Genomic DNA, 24,242 nt, shown 5'->3' with positions numbered 1-24,242 from the left:
TATTCTATTACAACTTTCAGCAAGTTTACAGGGAGTTTGGCCTCATCACGTAGGACATCAATAGAGTAGCTCCTTAGCAGCTAGCCAGCTAGTTTAAATAACGTTAGCTATGCTAATGAATGAATGACACCTGTTAAACTCACCTCAGCATGTTTTTTACAGTCATTTAACCCATCATGGGCAATAGAAAAGTCACTGTTGCAAACAGTGCAGTTGCTCATTATTTTTGACCCCTATTAGGCAGGGATACACTTTAGTGCAGTCTGGAAGTACGTTTTATATTTTCTTTCTTTGGAGCACTCTGCCATGCTGCTGCAGGACATTAAATTGAACTGATGGACAATGAAAGAGAGAGAGAAGTCGACTGTAAAGCTCGCCCACAGAGCAAACTGATAGGTCTACTTAGCACAAAGAGAGACCAATCAGGATGCTCTCTCTGTCACTCATTCTCTCACCCTCTCGCTCGATCGCTCTCAAAAAATCGATTTCCAGGATATTGTATATAATTTGCAGGTGTTAGGGAGCTGCTATCTATATGCTGGAGACTCCTGGAACTTCTGGGAGAGGTGAGATTGTCTGCACTCTTAAAAGCCTAAAATTGATTTTAGCAAATACCATAGACGATGCCTGGCCTGCTGAATTCCGCCAGCATTTTGTGTGTGTTGCTAGCAAATACCATTCTAGTTTTATTTACCTAATTTAGCCTTCAAACATACGGAATAAGAAATAACAATGAACCATTTGTATTGTGTTGTTTTTTCCCCATAAAATATTCAAGGTAAACCATTGTTTTCACTGTGGATGAGCATTAACCAAAGCTGCATTTGATTTGGGTACAATCTACTCTGGTGCACCCTGACCTCATATCGCCTGGGGAAGCAGTTACGCGACTCGCTAACATTGGTCATGGGATTTGCCGGTGTCTTCCCAAGCGCCAGGGGGCGGGGTAATGCGGCTCTCAACGAGCAGGGACTGGCTGTATTAGCGTCCTCCCAGAGCCAGGGGGCGTGATCTTAGGCGGTGACCAAACCGGTTAAGGGGAAACTGGGAATTGAGGAAGGATAAAAGAAATAAAGGAGCGGAAGCAGGAAGGAGAGAAGAATAAAAAAAAACAAACGAGCATAAATCTTGCTGGCCCGGCTAGATAGCTGTTGTTGGGACTGCAGCAACACTTAGGGCCACGGGTGAGGCCTGAAGTGGAAGAGGGGCAGGCTGCTGGGTCCAAGCTCGCCGTTTCCAAGGTGACGGAGGCCGGAGCGGAGAGGGAACATGTCGCTGTTTGCGAAGAGAAAGACGGCGGAGGGTAAGCAGCGGCGATGTCCTTTTAAACGGTGTAACATATTGCCCCAACGGTCTGGTCCGAGCCACAGTCCGATATTCAGGATGGACCTGATTGTAGGCCCGGCTGGGATGTGGTTGAACGAAGGGGTGGGGTGGTAATTTTAGGAAGGTGTTTCATTATCTAGCAAACAATCTTTTGAATGGGTCAAGGACGGCTCTATAGAACTGCGCGTCTTTCTACGCCTTAAACAAAAGATTGTCAACATATTCCTAGTAATTGAAATGCTGGTGTGGTGGTAGTGAATTTCACAACGTATATATGCTCTTTATTGATGTCCATCGGAAAGCTAAAAGCAAAGAAACTTCTATTAAAAGCTCTGGGACATGTGTCTCCTGCTGGGAGTAAGGTATTTGTGACAGGAGTTTCTTAAGATTGAATCACTGAAGATTCAAGAATGAATTATATCCATAGGTCATTTAGTTTGTTTTAAAAGTTCCCTTGTTATTGTTCTCCTTTTACCTCAGTATTTTCAGTGCCATAATGTTCTACTTACTTGTTTCACTTCCCTTTATAATTCCCAATTAACACCTTTTCTATTCGTTTAGTTCCCATTGACTTGCCCTAGGCCAAAAAATTTTTGTACCTTATAATAAAAGCTGAAAATATTGGGGGGAAAAAAACTTGGATCAAGCAATATATGTGGAAAGAGAAACTGTTATGCTTTAGATCAAAGACCTTTCATTAGCTGAAGTTCTGTGTTTTCCATTTAAATATCAACTGTTTCTCTTCCAACAGATGCTGCATATCATCCAAATGCATCTTGTTTTTATTTTGCATTTAAAGCAGTCTATTTTTCTTTTTCTTTTTACTGCCCTTGATTTTACCTAAGGGTTTGCTCATCCATTACTTTGTTCCCAGTTGTCTTATTTATAATATGAGATGAATCCTTTTGGCTCCCTAGACATGCTCAGCTGTTGCATAATATCAAGGATGATTTTTTCCTCAACACTACAGTTCCAGTTTGGCACCATGTTCCTTAATTCCATTAAGATCCAAAGGTCCATTAATCTTGATTTTGAATATGCTCAGCCTCCACAGCTCTGTGGGGTTGATAGTTCCAAAGATGCACCACCCTCTGGTGATAGAACGACTTCTGTCCTGAATGGCCAGCCTCTACTTTGAGATCTTGACCACTAGTTCTGGACATACCAACCAGTGAAAACAGCAACTCCATACCAACACTGTCAAACTCCACTTGCATTTTGTATGTTTTGCTAAAATCTTATTCTTCTAAACTCGAGAGTTTAGGTCTGTGACCATTCATTCTCAAACAATCAGCTTGATGATTCATAGCTACATGCATTCAACTCCTGGATAAGGTGCCGAGACCTGTACAGAATGTGGAAATGCTCTTATTACCACCTCTTGTTAGCTGTTTAACTACCCACCACTATTTGCAATAAGATTTTGGTAGGACTGTGGAGTGTGATCTATTGACTGAAGATTGCTTGGGTCTTTTGCATCAGAACCAAATGTATTTCCTGATCCGATCTCCTCTAGGACCCTATAGAATTGGAGCAAAATTTCTCTTCTTTGGTACTTGAGTTATTTATGGACAGGATAAGCAGGTACTTGTTTAAATTGATGTTAGTTGCTCCAAGGGGAATCATCAGAAAATTATTTGGAAGTTCACTTACTGGTTTTTTTTTGTGAACCTTCAAAATGAAGTACCGTAGATTCCGGATTTTAAGCCGCTACTTTTTTCCCACATTTTGAACAGCTTTGAACTTTGCGGCCTTTAAAACGGAGCGGCTAATACATGATTTTTTTCATGCCGCCTCGTAAACATTTTGCCTCGTAACAGTAGACCAATAAAATTGATGAGTAGTTCACAGAGGTCCAATGAAATTGTACGATAAATCAAGCGCACTTTCACAATTAAATTATTGTAAATCAGTCATTTGTACTCACCCTCATCAACATGGAAAACACTCGAAGCATTGTGCTGCCTTATGGCAGTTATTTAGTTTATAATATTTTCGCTTAGTAATTCATTTTCTAGTTAAAGTTAGAAGAGTTTTAACTATATTTGTTTTCTGTACTACATCGCGGGATGCTATGACGTCACACCCGGTTTCGCCGCGTCTTGTGGGAAAACGCCGGTTTGCGATAAAACGGGACGGCGGGGGGGAGCGGCATTACGCGAGCGGAGCGGCGGAGCCAAAACGCTGCTTTTAAGTTAAAGGCGATCAATAACTTTTCCTGGTAGGCTGCAGTATATATATTTTTTACCAGTCGTTAGGAGATATTGGAATGTTGTTCAGTAAAGAAGTATACGCAACGTATATTTAAAAGTAGCCGCGTTACGGGCACGGTTCGAAAAAAAGCATTTGCAATATGTATTTGTTTTTGTTACCATATGGATTTAATTAAAAGTTAAAAAATCCTCACGTGTAATATCTTTCTGTGTAAATATCTCATATTACAACGTGGGACACCTGCGGCCGAAAATCCGGTGCGGCCTAAAATCCGGTGCGGCCTTTACAAGTAAAAAATTGATTTTATTTCTAAAATTAGAACCAGCGGCTTTTAATCAGGTGCGCTCTATGTCCAATTCTGGTGTAGCAGAGTTAAGTGATGTTCAGTCAATGAGTTGCACTAAAGCCCTACAGGCCTACCAAAATCTAGTTGTGAATGACGGTGGGTATTTAAACAGCTAACAGAAGAAGGAGGTGCTAAGGACATTCTCATCCTCAACACTCATGTGATTCAACAAAAAAGTGCTAAAGAAAAGGCTGATACTTTGGTTCAGCTGAAATGGTGAATGCTGTAAATTGACTTCCTTTGGACAGCTTCCATACCCTTCCACAACAAGACTGAGATCGGAGAACATCCCAACTGTAGTACAGCTATGCCTCTAGCCAAGCTCTTCCAGTACGGCTGCAGTACAAAAGTGTGGAAGGTTGCCAGGTTATGACCTGTTTGCATAAGTCAGGACAAATCCAATCTGGCTAATTATTGACCCTTCAACAAAATGATGGAGGCTTTCATCAACAGAATTATCATTGCACTTAATTCACCAATAACCTTCTCAGCAATTCCCAGTTTGGGTTTCACTTGCATTGTTTTACTGCAGACCTCCTAACTGCCTTGGTCCAAATATGGACTGAAGAGCAGTATTTCAGAAATGAGGTGAATGTGATTGCCCTTGATATCATGACTGGGTTTGATATTGAGACACCCTGGTAAAACTGAAATTGAGGAGCTTTAAAGGGACCTCAGTGGATAGTGTCAAGGTTGAGACAGCAATAGGAGTGGATTGATAAGTGGTAAATGTAGCGGTTACTTGAAATCAAATCAAAACTGCTCAGAGACTAAGCATGTGGGCTGACACTGTATGACATGATCTAAATAGTGAATTTCCGGAGTTCAAAAGAGTACGTTTGAACCATTGTTCATCTTTGCTGGTTTCTTAATAATCTTGTAACAATAATAAACTAAAACTAATGATACAACAAAATAAGCTGTAGCGATCTTAAGCTGTAGCAAAGTTAGCGATAGTAAGCGTCAACAAAAAATATCACCCCCCTTCCCCCAGGCCTACTCCCTGGCTCTAACTAGATTAAACAGAACTTAAGACAAAGCATGAATATGGAACTACACTTATTCACCTCTTCCATGCCCCCAACCCACGTGATAGATTACCCATAATAAAATGTGCAACACAAAATACAATACAGACTGACAGAAAATAGATACATGGCTCCTACAGTAAATAAGATTTGCAGTTAACAAGTACCAGGTAATGATCAGCTCAAACAAGAGAGTCCAACAGTCTATAAAATGGCAATGCCATTGCCAAATACTCCTCCATCAATATCTTGAAGGATCTCATTAACACAACTGCATCAGCCATATCAATGATGAGTACAAGAGCAGGTAAGAGGCAGTGTATCCTGCAGTGTCTCACACTTAACAGCCCAAAGCCTATCCACCATCCATAAAATGCATCAGGAGCATGAAACACTCTCCACTTCCTTAGATGAGTTCAGTATCACCCAGGACAAGGCACCCCACTTGATTGGGAACCGAACAGCTTGAATGTTAATTCATCTCATCACTGGTGCTCAGTTGGTAATAGATTTGCACTTTTTACAGAATACACTGATTATTTACACAGGCTTCTCTGACAACATCTCCTCCAAACCACAGATTCTACCACCAAGAATGACAAGGGCAGTGTGTGCTTGGGCACATCACCACTGCAAGTTCTCCTCCTAGTTTCATACCATCTTGACTGAGAAATAGCTACTGGTTCTTCATTGCCTTTGTGCTGAAACTCCATCCCTAAAAGCACTGTGAAAGTACCTTCATTAGAAGAACTGCAGCTGCTCAAGAAGCAGCTTTCAGCCACCTTCTTCAGAGGAACCAGGGATGGGCAATGTAATGCCTGCTTTGCCAGTAGTGTCCAGATCCTGAAAATCAATTTTTAAAGGAGTGTTAATAAGTTTTATCACAGAAGTCGTGCTCTTCATGGGAATAATGAGCTTAGATCTTTGTTTTAAGATTTCAGGAATCATTCATGCTGAGATGTTGTGTGTTGTTAGTTTGAGAGGTGACTCATTCTGGACATAGTCACATGCACATTATTATTTTATTTTATATGTAGTGATTGAGAATGTTGTCAGGAGATTGCACCACACATTACAGCACTCCAGCATGAGGTATATCAAATTAATTACTGACTTTTTTTGCTCGGGTGTGACGTATGGTTAAGAGTCCCAAACAACACTTGGAAAATAGCTAAATCGTCAAACTTGAACCAACATTTTTCACACTACATATGCATTCAATTGAACAAGGATATGCACAGATTGGATATTGATTGTGAACTTTCAGAGTTATGAACTGTAAAGAAGTATGCAGAAGTACCACTGAAGTTCAGCCAGTTAGAATGTTGTAGCTGTGCCAGCTATCAATTTTACTTTTTTTTGTAATTTATTTTTTTTATTGAAGTTCATCAAACAGACATTGTACATATATATCATATAATCATATATATCACAAAATCTCCACAAAGTATTTATCTGGGGTATACACTTATAGAAAAGAGTGGAAAGAAAAAACAAGCAAAAGGAAAGAACTGTGTACAAGTAGGGAGTGATTTTTTTTTAAACAACAGATTCATTGATTTGTGAGAATAAAATCAGGCCTATGAGGCATTATGTAGTTAAACCATTTTTCCCAGTATGAATCAAATTGTTCCAGCTTATGATTAACAGATGCTGTTATCTTCTCCATTTTGTAAATGTCCATTGTAATTTCCATCCATGTATTTAAAGTTGGGCTCTCCTGTGATAACCATTTCCTAGTAAGAGTCTTTTTACCAGCCACCAACTGTATATTCATTAAATATTTATCTCTTTTCAACCATTCTTGAGGTATATATCCAAAATATATGGTCTTGCTCTCCAAGGGTATTTCACATTTAAAGATGTCTTGTAGGGCATTATGTATCCCCCTCCAATAGTTTTTGATAACAGGGCAGTCCCAAAAAATAGGATAATGATTTGCATTTTGATTTCCACAGCAAACAGGGAGGTTACTATCATAATGGGATTTCTGAGAGGGTGTAATAAAATATCTTATCAAGTTTTTCCATTCAAACTCCCTCCATTTCTGTGAATTGGTACACTTCCACTGATATCTCCATATTGTTTTCCATTCTTCCTCAGATATAATTATCCCTCCTTCCTTCTCCCATTTTGTTTTAATGTATGAAGTCGAATGCGTTTTAAGATTTGTCAACCCCTTATACATGCTTGAAATGATTCTACTACTATTATCTGAATTATATGCTTTTCTAAAGAGCTCTATCAAGCATGTATTTGCCTTGGTTACATTTTTAAGCGTCTTATTAACATATTGTCTCATCTGTAAATACTGATAAAAATCTTGTTTTTCTAATAAGTGTTTCTCTTTAAGCATTTCAAAACTGAACAGTGTTCCTTCTTTCATTATGTTGCAAAGAACTGTTATTCCTTTAGCTGTCCAGTCCTTAAATCTAGCATCCAATTTATTTTGTGTAAAATCAGAGTCATATGCACACCATTTAAGAATTGCAATATCTCCCTCTAGATTATATTCTTTTATAGTGGTTTTCCATATTTTTAAGAGTCAATTTCACCCATGGTTTATCAATAGTATTTATGTACCTTTGCAGGTTGTTATCAGCCAAAATTGCTTATATGGGGATGGGAAGTATGTTTTTCCATTGAGAGTCATATGATGGGTTGCACCAACATATCACAGCTCTCAACTGTGCTGCAAAATAATAATCTCTAAGAGAAGGTAGGCCCCATTCCCCCCCCCCCCCCTTTCCTTTGCTAATTGCAAAGTTTTGAGATGAACTCTAGGCCTTTTACCCTGCCAAATATACTTTGATAGCATCTTGTTCCATTCATTGAATTGATTTTGATTAATCTCTATTGGTAGGGTCTGAAAGAGATATAACAGTCTGGGCAGTATATTCATTTTAATAGACTCAATCCTTGAACTGAGACTGAAAAAAGGAATCAGGCTCCATCTTGCCACATCTTCCTTAATTGTTTTATATAGAGGCTGATAATTACATTCCGATAATTTTGCCAAATCTTTTGGCATAATGATGCCCAAATATTTGAAAGACTCTGTGTGCCATGCCCAGGGGTATTGAGTTTCAATTTCTCTTGGTGGGCTATAGTAATATGAAAGTAATTGGGCTTTATCTATGTTGATCTTGTATCCTGATAATTGACCATATTGTTCAAAGGATTGCATCAATTTAGGTAAAGAGTATGTTGGTTGCCCTAGATAGATCAAAATGTCATCCACATAACAAGCCAATTTATGCTCTGTCCCTTTAATAGTAATTCCCCTGATATCTTCATTTTGTCTGATGTATTGAGCTAATGGTTCCAGATATAGTGCAAAGAGTAGCGGTGACCATGCACAAAACCTGTCTCGTGCCCCTTTCTAGGGTAAGACTATTTGATAAATATCCATTGATTTTAATCCTAGCAGTAGGGTTGTCATATAGTGTCTGTATAGTTTTAATAATTGTCCTTGGAAACCAAATCTATGTAAAACTCTGTAAAGAAAATTCCAATTAACTGAATCAAATGCTTTTTCAGCGTCCACGCTTATCACTATTGCTTCGATTTTATTTTTTTGTATATGATCCATAATGTGAAGTGTCCTTCGTATATTGTCTTGAGTCTGGCGTTGTCGTATAAAACCTGTCTGATCATTACGTATCAGTATGGGTAGAAACTCCTCTAATCGTTTGGCCATGATGGAGGTAAATAACCTATAATCTACATTAAGAACGGATATTGGTCTAAATGACCCGCATTCCATTTTATCCTTGCCTTCGTTTGGTATAGCTGAGATTATCGCTTCCTTCCAACTGGGTGGCATTTGTGTCTTTTTTAGAGCCCAGTTCAGTGTGGGGAGTAAAACAGGAATTAACTCATTTTTAAATTCTTTGTACCATTCTGCCATATACCCATCTGATCCTGGTGACTTGCTTAATTTAAGCCTACTAATTGCAGCTTTTAATTCAGCTTCAGTTATGTCAGCAGTCATCCTTCTATTTTTGTTCTTCGCTTAAAGTGGGTAACACTAGAGAATTCAAGAAGGTGTCAATTTGGGTTATGTTTCCCCCTGGAACTTTGGAATATAGTGTTTTGTAAAACACTTCAAAAGCTTCTTGAATTTCACTTAGCTTATTTTTTATCATTTTCGTTCTTGGGTCCCTAATTCTATGAATTGTATTTTCTGCTATTTTTTTTTCAGTTTCTAAGCCAGTATTTTCATAGATTTCGATCCACTTTCATAATGTCTCTGTTTCAGAAACATTAAGTTTTTCCTGATTTCTTGCTTAGCCAAATTATTTATTTCATTCCTAATTCTTTTAATTTCCCCTAATGTATCCTGTGCCAAATTCAATTTGTGTTTTTTTTTCTCTAGTTCCTTCAGCCTAATTTGTAATTCCTCTAATGTTTTATTCCTTATTTTTTTCTTATATGAGGATATCGCTATAATTTTCCCTCTTAAGACCGCCTTCAGAATATCCCATAAAATGGGAGGTGAAACCTCTCCATTATCATTAAATTCTAAGTAAAGACCAATTTCTTTTTTAATTTGTTCCTTAAAGTACAGATCATTGCGTAGGCTTAAATTTAGTTTCCAAATAGTATTCTTTAGTTGTAGGTTAAAATCAACAGATAAATATATAGGTGCATGGTCACTTATATCTATTGTCACAATTCCACAGGTGTTTATTTTGTCTTTGTCTTTTCCAAATGTTATGAAATAGTCTATTCTTGTATATACAGACTGTGGAGCAGAATAATGAGTGTAATCTCTTCTGTCAGGGAAAAGGTCCCTCCATATATCAATTAAACCGACATCCTCAAAAAGTGTATTAACTTTCTTATGTAAAGATTTTGTTTCATAGGTTTTTCTAATGGAAGAGTCTAAGTTTGGTTGTAATTGTAAATTTAAGTCTCCTGCACATATCAGGAGACCTTCTGTTTCTGTTACCATAATATCAGTAATTTTCTGAAAGAAACCAATATCACTTCCCGGGGGTGCGTATATATTCAATAGAGTAACTGAATTGCCGTCTATATTCCCCCTTACCAGAATATATCTGCCTTCTTTATCTTCCGTTTTGAATATTTTTTCAAAATTTAGCTTACTTGAGATAAGAATAGCAACTCCTCTCCTATGTCCTGATTTTTATGAGGAGAAAAACAGATTAGTGAAGCCCATTCTCTTTAGTTTTTTATGCTCATTATCACTTAAATGAGTTCCCTGTAAATATACTACATGGGCTTGTTCTTTTTTCATTTTGGATAAAATTCTCTTACGCTTGATTGGATTTAATAGCCCATTTACATTAAAAGAAATGAATTTTACCTTGTCCTTAGCCATCTGTATTTAACTGTCAATGTATCATTGAAATTAGAATAAAACTTAATCGATCTACTCCCTGAACAAATAAGAACCAAGAAACTCAAATAATAACAAAAATGGCAACGAACGTGTGATTCCAAGGCTGAGGTCTCTAGTAAATGACCCTGCGTTGAGCTAGAGGAAATGTCTAGCTGTGGGGGATGACCCCTCCTATTTGTGAGTTGAGGGCCCCCATTGCAGTATTCATAAAAGTCAGTGAACAAATCCATTACACAGAAAAGATTTCCCTGTGTACTCCTTATATATATATATATATATAAATAAATAAATACACACACACACACACACACACACACACACACACACACACACACACACACACACACACACACACACACACACACACACACACACACACACACACACACACACACAAATATATACATATACACACACACACACACACACACACACACACACACACACACACACACACACACACACACATATATATATATATATATTCTCATTTTGGTGGGGAAAAAGGAGTAAGTGAGCGAATAAAGAATAACAACTACGTAATATAAAATCCACATTGTAATAAGTATTTCTCGAGATAGGTATATCACCATGTACTTTTGCTTCTGTTTAGCTTCTCAACATTTTTAAAGTTAGCCATACCTTATGGCTCTTCTGAAGGGGGTGAGGACTGTCTTAGGGAAACTCCTGGTCTCTTCCTGATATGTTTCTCTCGGCTTCCTCCTGTCTCCTGCCTTCTTGTTTCTTGCATTATTTCCCAAGCCGAGCGGACAATTCCTCAGCCAGGCTTTCTTTCGTTTTGGTCATGCTGACGGGCAACCCTCTGGCCTTCATGTCTGTAGTCGCCTCTTCCACTGTCTGGTACAACTGCAGTGTCATAAAACTGCTTGAAGTTTAGCAGGATACGGAGTTTGAAATCTAATCTTATTTTGCTTTAATACTCGCTTTACTTCGGAGTATTCTTTGCCTTTCTGGAGGACCGTGGGGGGGGGGGTAATTTTGGTCGAAATATATTAATTTACCCTCTAAAAACACTCTCTTCTTACCCCAGGCCTTTCATAGAATCTCCGCCTTGGTGCTGTACCGAAGGAATTTTATTATAATTGAGCGTGGCTTTCTATCCTGGGTAGGTTTTGGGACGAGCGCGCGGTGCGCTCTTTCGACTTCCAGCTTCATAGCCAGGGGAAGCTCCAGCGCATCCCGCAGTAACTTTCCGACAAACTCCGTCATAGACGGGCCCTCTGCTCCTTTGGGAACGTTGTAGATTCTGATATTTTTCCGCCATGATCTTTCCTCCAGATCAAGCAGTTTACCTTCTTGGTGATGTGTGATTTTTATTGTCTTGCTCAGTATCCGTTCCATGTTTTGAACGCGATCTTCCACCTTCTCAATGCGAGTCTCTGCCACCACTATTTTTTGATTAACGCTGGCGAGCTCTGCCTTAATATCACGGAGCTGCTGCTTTATATCTTTCTGGACCTCCATTATTTCTTTCAGGATTTCGAAGATATTCGCCGCTTCGTCTGAATGAGGCCCGGCGGCCGCCTTGCTCGCACGCGGTCGGGTAGGAGAGCCGCTCGCTGCACTCCTCTTGGACGCAAGCTCCGCAGTGTCGCTTTTTTTATTTCCATTCTTTTTCCCCGTTCTTACCCCTCTTTTCAGTTCAAATATTTTTTGAAAAATATTATATTTGACGGGTTAATGGGGCTTAATATGCATTTTTCCGGAGGAGCTAGTGACTTAAGCTGCCATTCTCGACGATGACGTCACCGGAAAACCTCAATTTGGCTTCTTAGCCTCAGTCTATCTCTTAGGATATTGGGTCATTGGAACCGTAACTTTCTTAACGAGTCAAAGTAGATGGATGATTGTTTATAGTAATCTAGAGTATTAGCTACCTGACTGGCTTTAGAATTTAATTTTATCACCATGTAGAGTCATGGGATCATACAGCACCAAAATTGGGCCTTTTTAGGTCTGCATCTACACTAATACTATTTACCTACATTAGGCCTGTGTACATCTATTCCTTTTCTCTTTAAGTACCCATCCAAGTGCTTTTTTACACTTTGTATCTGCCTCTATCACCCCTCTGGTAGATTGTTCTATTAAGCCACCACTTTCTTTTGCGGGAAAAAAAACTCAATCCCTTAGATCTCCGTTAAATTTCTCCCTTCTTGCCTTAAACCTGTGTCCTCTAATGTGAGGCTTCCTGTCCTGGAAAAATGATACTGATAATGTATTTAATCTATGCTCCTCAAAATTTTTAAACCTTTATCCCTTAACAACCTGCATTCCAATGAAAATAAATATAGCCCATCATTCCAGACATCTTGTTGAATCCATTCTGTACTCCCTCTATTGCTACCTCATCTTTCTTGTAGTATAGTGACAGAATTGTACACAATGCTCCTAAGTGTTTTAAAAAGAAAACACCAGGTCTGTCTTCCTAAAGAATCAGTGATCTCGTGTGCGTGTGTGTATTTCAGGTGCTGATATCTTTCCTTTTCAAAAATGGTGAAGCAATTTACAGGGATGAGTTGCCCTATCTAATCATAATAGATGTTAGCAAATGACTAATTGCTGATTTTTATCTGAGATGAGACAACATTGATAACTGTGCTATTGTGTTTAAAAATTCTCAATTTCCTTACAGATGTAATAAAGGAACAGAATCGAGAGCTGAGGGGTACTCAAAGATCTATAGCCAGAGATAGAGCAGGTTTAGAGAAACAAGAAAAACAGCTGGTAAGTAGATTGGAAATCACCTTAATAAAAATTCAAGGTCAAACGTAACAGTAGACATCTAGCATTCCTCTTCATCATTATAAATATTGATGTGGCTCAGCCTGAAGTTTTTGAAGTTCTCTCAGAGATTGAATCTTGAGAGAAGTAGCCAGATTTAACCATTTGGTAAATGCTTGATGTTTCTAGTGTTACGTACCAGCAGCAATAGATCATAAATTGAGTTAGGTTTTAATGTTAAAACCATTATATTTATTAGTATCTACTTAAAATATAAGAGATTAAACAAAATAAACAGAAGTTAACAGTGTTATGTATGTGTGTGGCTCCCAAACTGTCAAGCTTAAGAATAGTTCTTAAAGTCTTAAGATGGAAAACTAGAAAGGTCCAGTAATCCACGGTATGAGTGAGGGGAGGGACTGGTAAATCCACGTTAAAATGTAGAGAGGAGGCGATCATGAAGATTTCCACAGGTTCCACGCTGGGAAAACGAATTAACAGTCACTGAAGGTCTTATCCATCGAGTCATCCTGAAATCCACGCAGAAATATCACAAGGTGACAGTCACGGAATATTCCTTAGCACCAGCGGTTACCACATAACATACCTGAAACTATGTAAGGGTTAACAAAAGCAGTCGCCACAGAATACTCCAACAAAATCCATGTATGGATCATACAATGTGACAGTTACACATCCAATGTGCATGGTGTGCAGTTAATCAACCCAATCCTTTGGGCATGGGAAAGTATCAGACTTTGGCCATTGTCACAGCAAGCTTGCGGTCCAAAGTTCGTTTGTTCGTTCTCCCCCTGCCCCAAAGTCCCAGCGGTCTGTCGCAGCTTGTTATACTGACATCATAGTCCCACCTCTTCCAGGCATTTTAAAGTGACACCCACAGTAAATGAAACCATGGTCACATAACACTAGACTGTGACCTGTTAAGGTATTTGTATATAATGGATATTCCAATTCTTAATTTACAGTTACTAATAAGCGATTGTATATTTGCAACATGTTTTAGTTTTAGATTTCTTGTTTTATGTCAATTTACTAATATTTATTTGAACTTATTTAGGAAATGGAGATTAAGAAAATGGCCAAGTCTGGCAATAAAGATGCCTGTAAGCTTCTTGCAAAGCAACTTGTGCAACTGCGGAAGCAGAAGACCCGTACATATGCTGTGAGCTCAAAGGTCACTTCCATGTCCACTCAGACAAAACTCATGAACTCACAAATGAAGATGGCTGGTGCCATGGCAACTACCACAAAGGTATATTTAAAAGTATATACAAGTAACATCTGCAACAGTGATAACAGTACAGGTTCTCCCCCGCCATCCGAAGGTAGAGCATTCCCATGAAACCGTTTATGAGCCGAAATGTCGTAAAGTGAAGAAGCAATTACCATTAATTTATATGGGAAAAATTTTTGAGCGTTCCCAGACCCAAAAAATAATCTACCAAATAACACATAAAACATAAAGTAACATGAACATATAGTAAAAGCAAGAATGATATAAGTATACAGCCTATATAAAATAGAAATATTGTATGTATGGTGTAGTTTCATTTATCAAAATCAGGAAGACAGCGAGCCAAAATGGATGTGGAGAAAAAAAAAATTGGCACGTACACGTATGCGCGCACAACTGCCCGCACAAGGCTTCACGGTCATGATAGTCTTTCTCGGGGTAAACATATGTATAAAGCAGGCGTCTTTTTTTCGTAAAAGTGAAAATCCTCTGGTTAGCGAAAACAGGTACTAATGTAGCTCTTTCGTAACAGCGAGCTGTCATAAAGCGAACATTCGAAAAACGGGGGCCACCTGTATAATTAATTTGCTCATTAATATTCCTGGGAAGACTGATTTAACTAAGACGTAGTATATAGGCCATTGTTGGATTTTAATGAGTACAGTAATTGTAAGTTTGCTGATTTTATTGGTTGAGGTTAACATTTATCAGAACTCTGAGTAATACATCCTTGTCGTATTAGAATGGATATTGAAATTTACCATTGTCCACTTGCAATGGGGTTCATTTTTTTTTGCCTTGCAATCTTTGGTGCTAACAGTGGAACAAGAGGAGTTGCTGCTTTACTGATCTGGTGATCTGTGACAGATGCTGATCTCTGTTACTGTGTGTGTTTGCATATTCTGTTTGTGATCATATGAGTTTTCTTTGGGTGCTAGGAAGTCTGTTTCTGTGCTGTATCTCCCTATGGCTGGAATGCTTTTTAAGTCGTTCTGAATTCAGTCAGAAACAGGTTGATGTGAAGATGTTATTTTTCTGGAATGTAGAGAATTGGGACGTTTTTAGCTGAGGCTGCAGCCAGTGACCCGGAGAAAACCATTAATGCTGTCAATATCCTTGTATTTAGTTCTCTTGCTCGGTAATTAACCTGCAGGTAGAATAATCAATTAGAAAGGTAAATGGAATGTTGGCCTTTATTGCAAAAAAAGTTGAATACACAGATTGTGCTGTATTCTCTAGTTGTATAGGGCCCTGCTGAAACTCCAAATGAAATTGGGTGTATAGGCCTGTTCTCTCTACCTAGGGAAAAATAGAGTGCATTGAATGTTTACCAAATTGATACATGGGCAGATGGGTTTGTTGTTTGAGGAAAGATTAAACAGACTGGATCTATAAACTCTTGAGTTTACACGAATGTGAGGGAGTTCCATTGAAGACGGAGTTCCCAACAGCCTTAACATCAGATAATATTCCTTGCAGGTGTGTCTGGAACCAGAGATTTCACTCCCATAAAAGATATTGCTCTTTTCGGATAGAGATGAGAAACAATTTCCTTCCCCAGTGGAAAGCAAATCTTTGGAAATCTGTATCCAAGAAGGCTGTGGAGGTGTAGTAGCTGAATATATTCAAATCAGAGACTTGTAGTTTATTTATTAATAGAATCAAGGGACATGGGCATGGTACAGGAAAGTGACGCAGAGCTTGATGTTGTTGAATGGAGGAGCAGGGTCGAGGTAATGGATGATCTAATCTTGCATTTCTTTTATGTTCTTGTGCTCAAGAAGATGGAGATGCTTGCAGCCACCAGCTCAGATGGTATCATTGTGTGTAATTTAGAGGATAACATAAAGCAAGATAGATAGTCTGATGAGAAATGAATTGGCCTGCAACTAAGTTAGGGGTTCATGGAAAGGAGCAGCTCACATGAGCAAGAAGTCACACACGAGGTCTGCTGTAGGTGACTCCGATGAGGGCTTTGAGATATTAACATAACAGTCAATAGACAGAGTAAGGTTGATGAGTATGCACAGTGAAATTTATGGTGCTTTGATTGGTTTGTCAAAAAAATTGTATTGAACGTCATGGTGGATTTCAGCATCAGTTTGCACAAGGCTTTGCACAGTCACTTAGACTCCATCTTTCCCATGTTGGAATCGTTGGTCAAGTTAATTCAAACCTTCATGGACCCAGCCATATTCAGTGTCTGGCATTTCTTGTAGTATTCTCCACTGGAAGTCAGTAGCTTTTAACAACCTTTATACTGTAGTCATTGGGGTGACACTGGACTTGGGCAAACATTAGGAAAATGTTTAATAATAATTAATTTGTTTATATGATTATTTTGTTTAGCTTCTATTTATGTATTGTGCCAAACACAAATCGTGATGTTCAGTGACTGGAAAAATTAGGTGGTGGTGTGATTGGTTAGTGATATTTCATTTGAATTAGTTTTTAAAATATAAGATGTTTGGATGATACAAGGTTATTGAGATTGATTTCTTTTTGAAGTTCCTGGTGATTGCTTTATAAATTGGCAAGTACTGAACCATTGTGGATTTTGACACATGTGGTGTTATGAAATCAACAGAAACATTTTCTCAGCACAGTTTTTCTGCCATATCAGACACACTTCATGTGGCAGCTAAGCTTTGCTGTGTGAATGATATCAGGATTACATGCTTGAGTCATGGTAGCCTTTGCTGCCTAGCATCCACCCTCTTACATGGCAACCAGGGTTGTGGAGAACATATCAGAAGATGGTCAGAGTGAATTCTTATGTGTATGGGAACCACTGAATTGACTAGAGCATATATGTCAAACTCAAGGCCCGCGGGCCAAATCTGGCCCGCGGTGGAATTATCTTTGGCCGGCGAGATAATATCTAATTACTATTAAAGCTGGCCCCAGTAATTGAAGCGCCTATGGCGTATGATATGGCTAATGCTGAGTTTATTCAGGTACCAGGTTTTCAGGGTTTTTAGTGTTTATTCGGCAGTCTTGCTCGGCAGTCTTCTTCATAAGAAACGGAATTTGTAAAGTGAAACACTTTGTAGTTATAGCAGAGACTGAGACACATGAGAGCAGGCTGAAAAAACGGAGGCAACGAAAGCTGCGTTCGCACGCGTCCGACTAATCCGGCCCGCATGAAGCTGCATTTTGCTCAATCCGGCCCGTGACCTAAAATGAGTTTGACACCCCTGGACTAGAGGTAATAAAGTCAGGAAAATGTTTTTAAGTAACACACTCACAGCACAAAAAAACCATAACATTTTTATTAACAGTCAGGAATGCTAGCTTTTGGAAATTTAAGCGTTGCTGTGCACCTTTACTGAAAATATAGATATATTTTCACTTGTCAATTATGTATGACCCATAGTACTGCACATCCTCTACATCCATTTGATTTCTATTCACTACAAAATGATGTTTTCAGTTCCACTTGGGGGAAAAAATGATACTATGTTTCATACTGATCATTTAATGTCTTAACTATATCATTTTGAAAAATTATTTTACTAATAGAAAAATGTGTTCAAACCAACTTCGATATCGTAAAGGAAAGATGAGTACCTGTTCATGGTTTTTTCATGTCTAGGGGTTTTCATCACCACCTTCTGCTGGTGGATATTTTTGACCAAAATTATACTTTTTTCATTTTATATAGAGATTGTATTATATGAGTAATGGTGCTTTAGAAACTAATTGTGAACTTTGTTTATATCATACCCAGTGTAAACTATGTAATTTAAGTGGATACAGAGGGACTGATTTTCCAATTTAGAAATGTTTACTCTTCAATAACTATTATTCTAAGATGTACTGAAGTAAATGTTTATTGTTTTAAGGAAAAAAATGTTTTGTATTTCAGACAATGCAAGCGGTGAACAAGAAAATGGATCCACAGAAAACCTTACAATCTATGCAAAATTTCCAGAAGGAAAACATGAAAATGGAAATGACAGAAGAAATGAGTAAGTACTAACGTGTGTTAGGCTGTATTTACAAAAAAGTGATATGAGGATATTTGTCTGCTATTTGGGCTTCGTGATTTTCCGTACCAACCAATGTAACTTGGTGAAAATAAAAAAAAAAACAAATTAAGTAGAAACATTGCAGGTCATTTGAAATGTGAATACTTCCTGAGGTCTTTCCTTTCCAAACAGTAAAAATTACAGGTAGAGAACTTATGGTGAAATTTCTTTTATAATCTTTATCTTTTGTATATGGTTATATGGTTAATCCTCTCAAAATGTGGGGTGGGGGAGGGGAGGGTGCAATTTCACAAAGAATAACTTTTTTTAAAGTATTGATTATTGAATTATTTATTTCCCTTTAATATAGTTCCATCTGAAATGCATGTTGCAATTTCATAATTGGGCTAAAATCTTGATGTTTCTGTATTGGTAAGGAGTGGGCAAGGTGGTCTTGTCTGAATGAGTAATATTTAAAATTTAGTAAGAATTTGCTAATTGGTAATAATGAACTCTTAGTGCACAATATTAGATGATCCTCTATATCACTGCTATTGACCACAAAGTTTTTGACTTCAACTTTTCTTCATTTGCATATCTGCAAAATAAAGTTGAAGATTAAAATTTCCAGTTTTTATAGAAATCATCATATTGGTCTTTAGAACTGAAAAGAGGTGTCTGTGTTCCCTTTTTACAGTGGCACGGAGGTGAAAGGGGTAGTTTGGGCAAGATATGAGAACTGGAAGAATATTTTTTTTGGCTGAGTCTTTAAGGGACCTTGTATCTAGCTCTTGGAACTCATACTTGACAGGAGCGGTAGAATTATGGATGGCAGTAGAATCATGGATAAGCTAGAAATGGAGATTAGTCCCTTATATGAACAAGATTAATAACAAAAATAAGCTGAAAGTGATCTGTTAGATGTGTTGGATAATGTGTTATACATATAGATGAATCAGTTATGTTTACAAATTGCATAATTGTATACAATATGTCTTTAAAATAAAGGAAATGCCATGAGTGCATTGAGTAATCTGATTCAACAGTTTCCTAAATATAATCACAACAATGGGGAGAAAAAGTCAATGCCTTAAATATTAACACATTTTAGAATCAGGATTATTATCACTGACATATGTAAGTCTGTGCAATTTGTGGAATGTGTTGTTTTGTGGCAGCAGTACTGTGCAGTACATTTAAAAAAAAACAACAAGTTGCAATGAAATATTTTTTAAAGTAGTACAGAAAGAGAGCAAAATAGAGAGGTGCTGCTCATGGATTCATGGACCGTTCAGAAATCTGATGGAGTGGTTGAAGCTGTTCCTAAAACACTGAGTGTGTTTCTTCTCCATTATGGTAGTAATGAGAAGAGGAACGTCCTCAATGGTGAGAGTCCTTAATGATGGATACTACCTTCTTGAGGTACCCACTTTTGAAGAAGTTCTCAATGGCGGGAGGCTAATGCCTATGATGGAGTTTGCTGAGTCGACAATCTTCTGCTGCTTGTATTGATGCTATGATTGGAGCTTCCAAACCAAGTGACAATGCAACCAGAATGCTCTCCACAGGACAGTCAAAACTGCTGTACAAGTTGACAGTGTTGTTAAGACTGCGTATGGTGTGTTGGCATTCATCAACCGTGGGATTGAGTTGAAGAGCTTGGAGTATGTGTTCAGTTCTGGTTAGCTCCCTTCAGGAAGGATGTGGATACTATAAGAGTCTACAGAGGAGATTTACAAGGATGTTGCCTGGATTGGAGGGTGTACCTTATAAGAATAGTTTAATTGTACTTGGCCTTTTCTCCTTGGAGTGACGGAGGACAAGAGATGACCTGATAGAGGTGTATAAGATGAGGAGGATTGATCATCTGGATAGCCAGAAGCTTTTTCCCCAGGGCTGAAATGACTATTACAAGGGGGCATAGTTTTAAGGTGCTTGGAAATAGGTACTGAGGGGATGTCGGGTGTAAGTTTTTCACACAGAGTGGTGGGTGAGTGGAATGTACTACCAGAGGTGTTGGTGGAAGCACTTGGGAAATTCTAGGCAGTTTCTAGAGTAGGTTACATGGTCGGCACAACATTGTGGGTGGAAGGGCCTGTAATGTGCTGTAAATTTCTATGTTCTATAAACCTTGGACATATTATTTTGTGTATACACAGTAATTTGTGAAGTTACAAACATGCAAATAAGCCTCACCTGTGCATCAGTGGAGCAGCAGCACATCACAGCAGCAGTGGAGGGAAACAGGTGATGGTTGCATCTTGAAGGAGGGACCAGGCTGTGGTCCATCTTCTAACTTTGGCTTCAAGTAGGCGTTGAGATTTGACTGCCTTTTCTTATGTTTCCTCTCATGAAGCTGTTCTCAGTAGCAGGAAATCATGTTGAGAACACCTCTTTTTGTGTTATTGCTTCGTTTCTAGTCAGGGTCATTATCAATGAACTGGTCCATGATTTATGTGATCATGGTGATGCTAGTGCTGAGGAATTTTTTTTTTTGGTGAGGTTTCTTGCTGGTGTTTCCTCTTCACCAGCGATGTGTATGCTATGGAGGTTACTATAGTCTTTAAATCTATCAAACCAACCTCTGCTGGCTGTGAATGTTACTGACATATTTTATTCAACTTAAATATAGTTGAAGATGCTTCTGGCCTTTTCCATTATTATCAGCAGGGTTAGAGGCATGTTTTGTTGTGTTGGGTTATCCACCCCATATATTTAGTCTATTTTTCATTTTTTTCAAACAGATGGGTCCTTGAATAAGTCACCTTCATTGATGATAACTTTAAGGTTGCCGTTACAGCAGTTTGATCTTGTCTGCATTGTTTTAATAATTGTTCTGATCGTCGATGTGGCCAATTTTAGCGGTGGCAACATCAACCTGACGCTCACCAGCTTCCAAACGCCATATCACTTGCAGTTTCACATCCGTGCTAATGCTTTTCCTAGACATCTTGGATGTACTACCCTCACTAGAAGTTGCAGGCTTTTTTCCAGCCATTATGAATGGGGGAAAAAAAGGGAATAAATTGCTGAGGAAGCAAGATTGTTTACACATGTGGGAGGGGCAGAGCATGAACTAATACGTGGTTGGCAGTGAGTGGCTCAGAGCGTATGTAAAGCACTCTTGTTGGCTAATTGAATAGTTATTGTAATGGCGGCTGCTATTGAGAAGTTTTAAGTGTTTAGAATTTTTATCATTTAATTTTTCAATTGAGAATTGATTAACCACATTGTGACGAAACAGCACTATGTGGGTTCTGAGCATACTAGGATAAGTGAGGAAGCTGAAGTTGATATACCATATCTGCCATGATATTGTGAATGTCAGTGCAGGCTACTAATCTGTTACTAGTCATGTTCTTATTCTTTTAGTCTCAATTGTAATGTTCCTGTATATAAGCGAGGGAATTTTAATAGAACTGAACATGTGGTTTTTTGCAGTGAATGATACATTAGATGACATTTTTAATGAGTCAGGAGATGAAGAAGAAAGCCAAGACATTGTGAACCAGGTGTTGGATGAAATAGGAATTGAGATTTCTGGAAAGGTATTTACCGGTTTCATTTTCACTAGTATCTTTATTCATTTACTTATTCAATATTCAGCTTTTAATTTTTTATCTAGTAAAGAACACTGCATGTAAGTGAAATCTGTATTTATTTTCCCTAACAGATGGCTAATGCTCCATCAGCAGCCAGAGGTCTACCTACAGCTTCAACATCAAAATCTACAATTTCAGATGAAGAAATTGAACGGCAGCTGAAGGCTTTGGGAGTGGACTAATTAATCTAATTGTTAAGAGGAGCTGAGGATTTTTTTTCTGTTCCTTGGGGATTGCCTTTTATTTTAACTAATTTGGATTTACTTTAAAGTGGACATTGGATAGTTTCAGGGAACATTGTGGACATCCTTGCATAACTTTAACAATATGTTAATTTCTAAGTCTATAATCTAAAAACACACCCTGCCTACCTTAATAACACATTGCTGCTTTAAAAAAAAACACCTTGAGGATTTCTGGTGTGGAAATAATGTATGTGTGATTAGTAGTGATTTATACAGTATGATTGAAATGTACATCAGACCATTGTATTTAAATTATGTGGCTTCATTTCACATATAACAAGCCATTATTTCCCATTTGCCAATAAGGTAGAAAAGAAATGCAATAATGTTTTAACAAATACTCTTGTGTAATCTAAATTTACATCTCAGTGGACAATGATGCAGGCAAACAGTTGAGTATTTAAGAGTGCTTTCATATAAACTGAAACCATTGAAATTTATTATACACTTCTGGTCTTATTAAGATACAACTTTTAAGGGTGATTTGGGGATGTTGTACGGAAGTTGCATTTTTACAACAACATGGCTCAACACTCGGGTTGAGTTTTGATTTCTTTCTTTTCCATCCAGATTTTTGGTGGTATAAGTTCACTGGAAGCAGAAAAGTAACCTACTGTAAACCCATATTTTAAAAAGTATTCAGAGATCCATACACGCTTCTCTGTAAACACAGGATAATCTAAGGTGCATTGAAAATTAACTACCTGTATGCATGTTCAAAAGCACAGCGCAACTGGCAAATTACTTAGACTTAAGCATCACATTCTATAGGTAGGAGATGGCGACTGAGTATCATTACAGTTTAACAATGGCTCATTTAATCCTGGACATGAAATAAACTCTTTGCAATAACCAAGATATAATAGATTTATAATTACAATCTGCATGTAGTAATGTGTACTGAGAAGTCTTCTGACAAATTTAAGAAGTGGCAGTTTGGGTTGGTCACAGCCTTGTGGGAATGATGATGCTTAAATTCATTTTATGTCAATGATGTTGCAGTGGCTGTTAAAACATTTTACAGGCCTTGTTAAGTAAACTACTCCACCTTTCACATTGCTATTTCATTTGTGCATACTGATGCAGTATTTTGAGTATGATTTGAACATTTTTCATTACTTTTGAAAATAAATGGTGATTGCAGGAGCGATGTATTTTCTTTTTTGAGGATCCAGTAATGTTCCTTGCTCACTAGCCACTTTTACTAGCAAGTACTTGTGAAGTAAATCTTAATGATGAACACTTCTAGATTCCTAGATTAAGCAGTTGGAAGAAAATGAATTCTTTGTGATATTACTGATTTTGTAGATGTTAGGTGAATATTGATAGGTATGCATTTTCTCTTTGATTTTAAACTGAAGACTGCTATTTGGTCTGAATTAATGAAATAAAATGTTTGCTGTGAAGAATTTCATAGCAGTTTGGTCAACTGGAGAAAAATAACTTCTCTAAAGAAAAGGTAGAAAGTTAAAACTAAATAATTACCCTACTTTGTTTTTGGACGCAAGGGTCTGGATGAGTGCTGCAGTAATGTAGATAGAACTTCTGTGACCTTACTGTTTTAACTATTGAAAAAATGGAATAGAGCTGGTGTTTATTTGTGGGCATTTTTTTGCTTCAGTTAGATTAATGGAAACCTCTTCATAGATTAATAATAAACAAAATTATTTACTGTGAGCAAGTCCACACCGTAAAAGTATGTTTTTTGAATGAGTCAGATTTCAGTGCAATGTTTTAACTCAAATGTTGTAGCAGTCCAGTCAGATCAAGAAACAATTAGGTGAGGCAACAAAGCTGCCAGGATGCTCACACCCTGTAAATGTATTTTTTAAAAATGATATAGGGCACAAATAGAACTTGTTCCATCTTTTCTTTATTTCTTTGTAAATATAATTTAAGCCATGAGTTGTTTATTCAAATAATTCTTAAATTCTGTCCATGATGGTGTTTTTTTTTAATCTGGTGCATAAGTTTAGCATTTTCACTATTCTTAACCTTTGTACAATTACAAGATAAATATGGAAGAAAAATATGTTTATTACATATTTATTATTCTATTCAGAACAGCTTTGTTTACCTATTTTCTGGTAAAAGAATACAGGTGCCTTCTTATCAAAATGCTTCTTTCCTGGGAGCACAGAT

At 37.8% G+C, this 24,242-nt stretch overlaps 1 protein-coding gene across 1 annotated transcript; it reads left to right on the top strand.

Annotated features, from left to right (window-relative positions):
* The first annotated feature begins 1,002 nt into the window (after positions 1 to 1,002).
* On the top strand, positions 1,003 to 23,246 carry LOC140727589 (charged multivesicular body protein 2b). Its single transcript, XM_073045120.1, has 6 exons — positions 1,003 to 1,303; positions 12,939 to 13,030; positions 14,106 to 14,300; positions 18,151 to 18,253; positions 21,695 to 21,801; positions 21,927 to 23,246. Exons 1-6 carry the CDS (start codon positions 1,270 to 1,272, stop codon positions 22,035 to 22,037), a joined length of 642 nt encoding a protein of 213 aa, XP_072901221.1. The 5' UTR covers positions 1,003 to 1,269; the 3' UTR covers positions 22,038 to 23,246.
* The last annotated feature ends 996 nt before the right edge of the window (positions 23,247 to 24,242 follow it).

The sequence above is a fragment of the Hemitrygon akajei genome, chromosome 5 (genome assembly GCF_048418815.1).
Source record: "Hemitrygon akajei chromosome 5, sHemAka1.3, whole genome shotgun sequence".
NCBI classification, from domain to species: Eukaryota; Metazoa; Chordata; class Chondrichthyes; order Myliobatiformes; family Dasyatidae; genus Hemitrygon; species Hemitrygon akajei.
The sequence above is the reverse complement of the archived record's forward strand: the minus strand, read 5'-3'. Positions and strand labels throughout refer to the sequence as shown.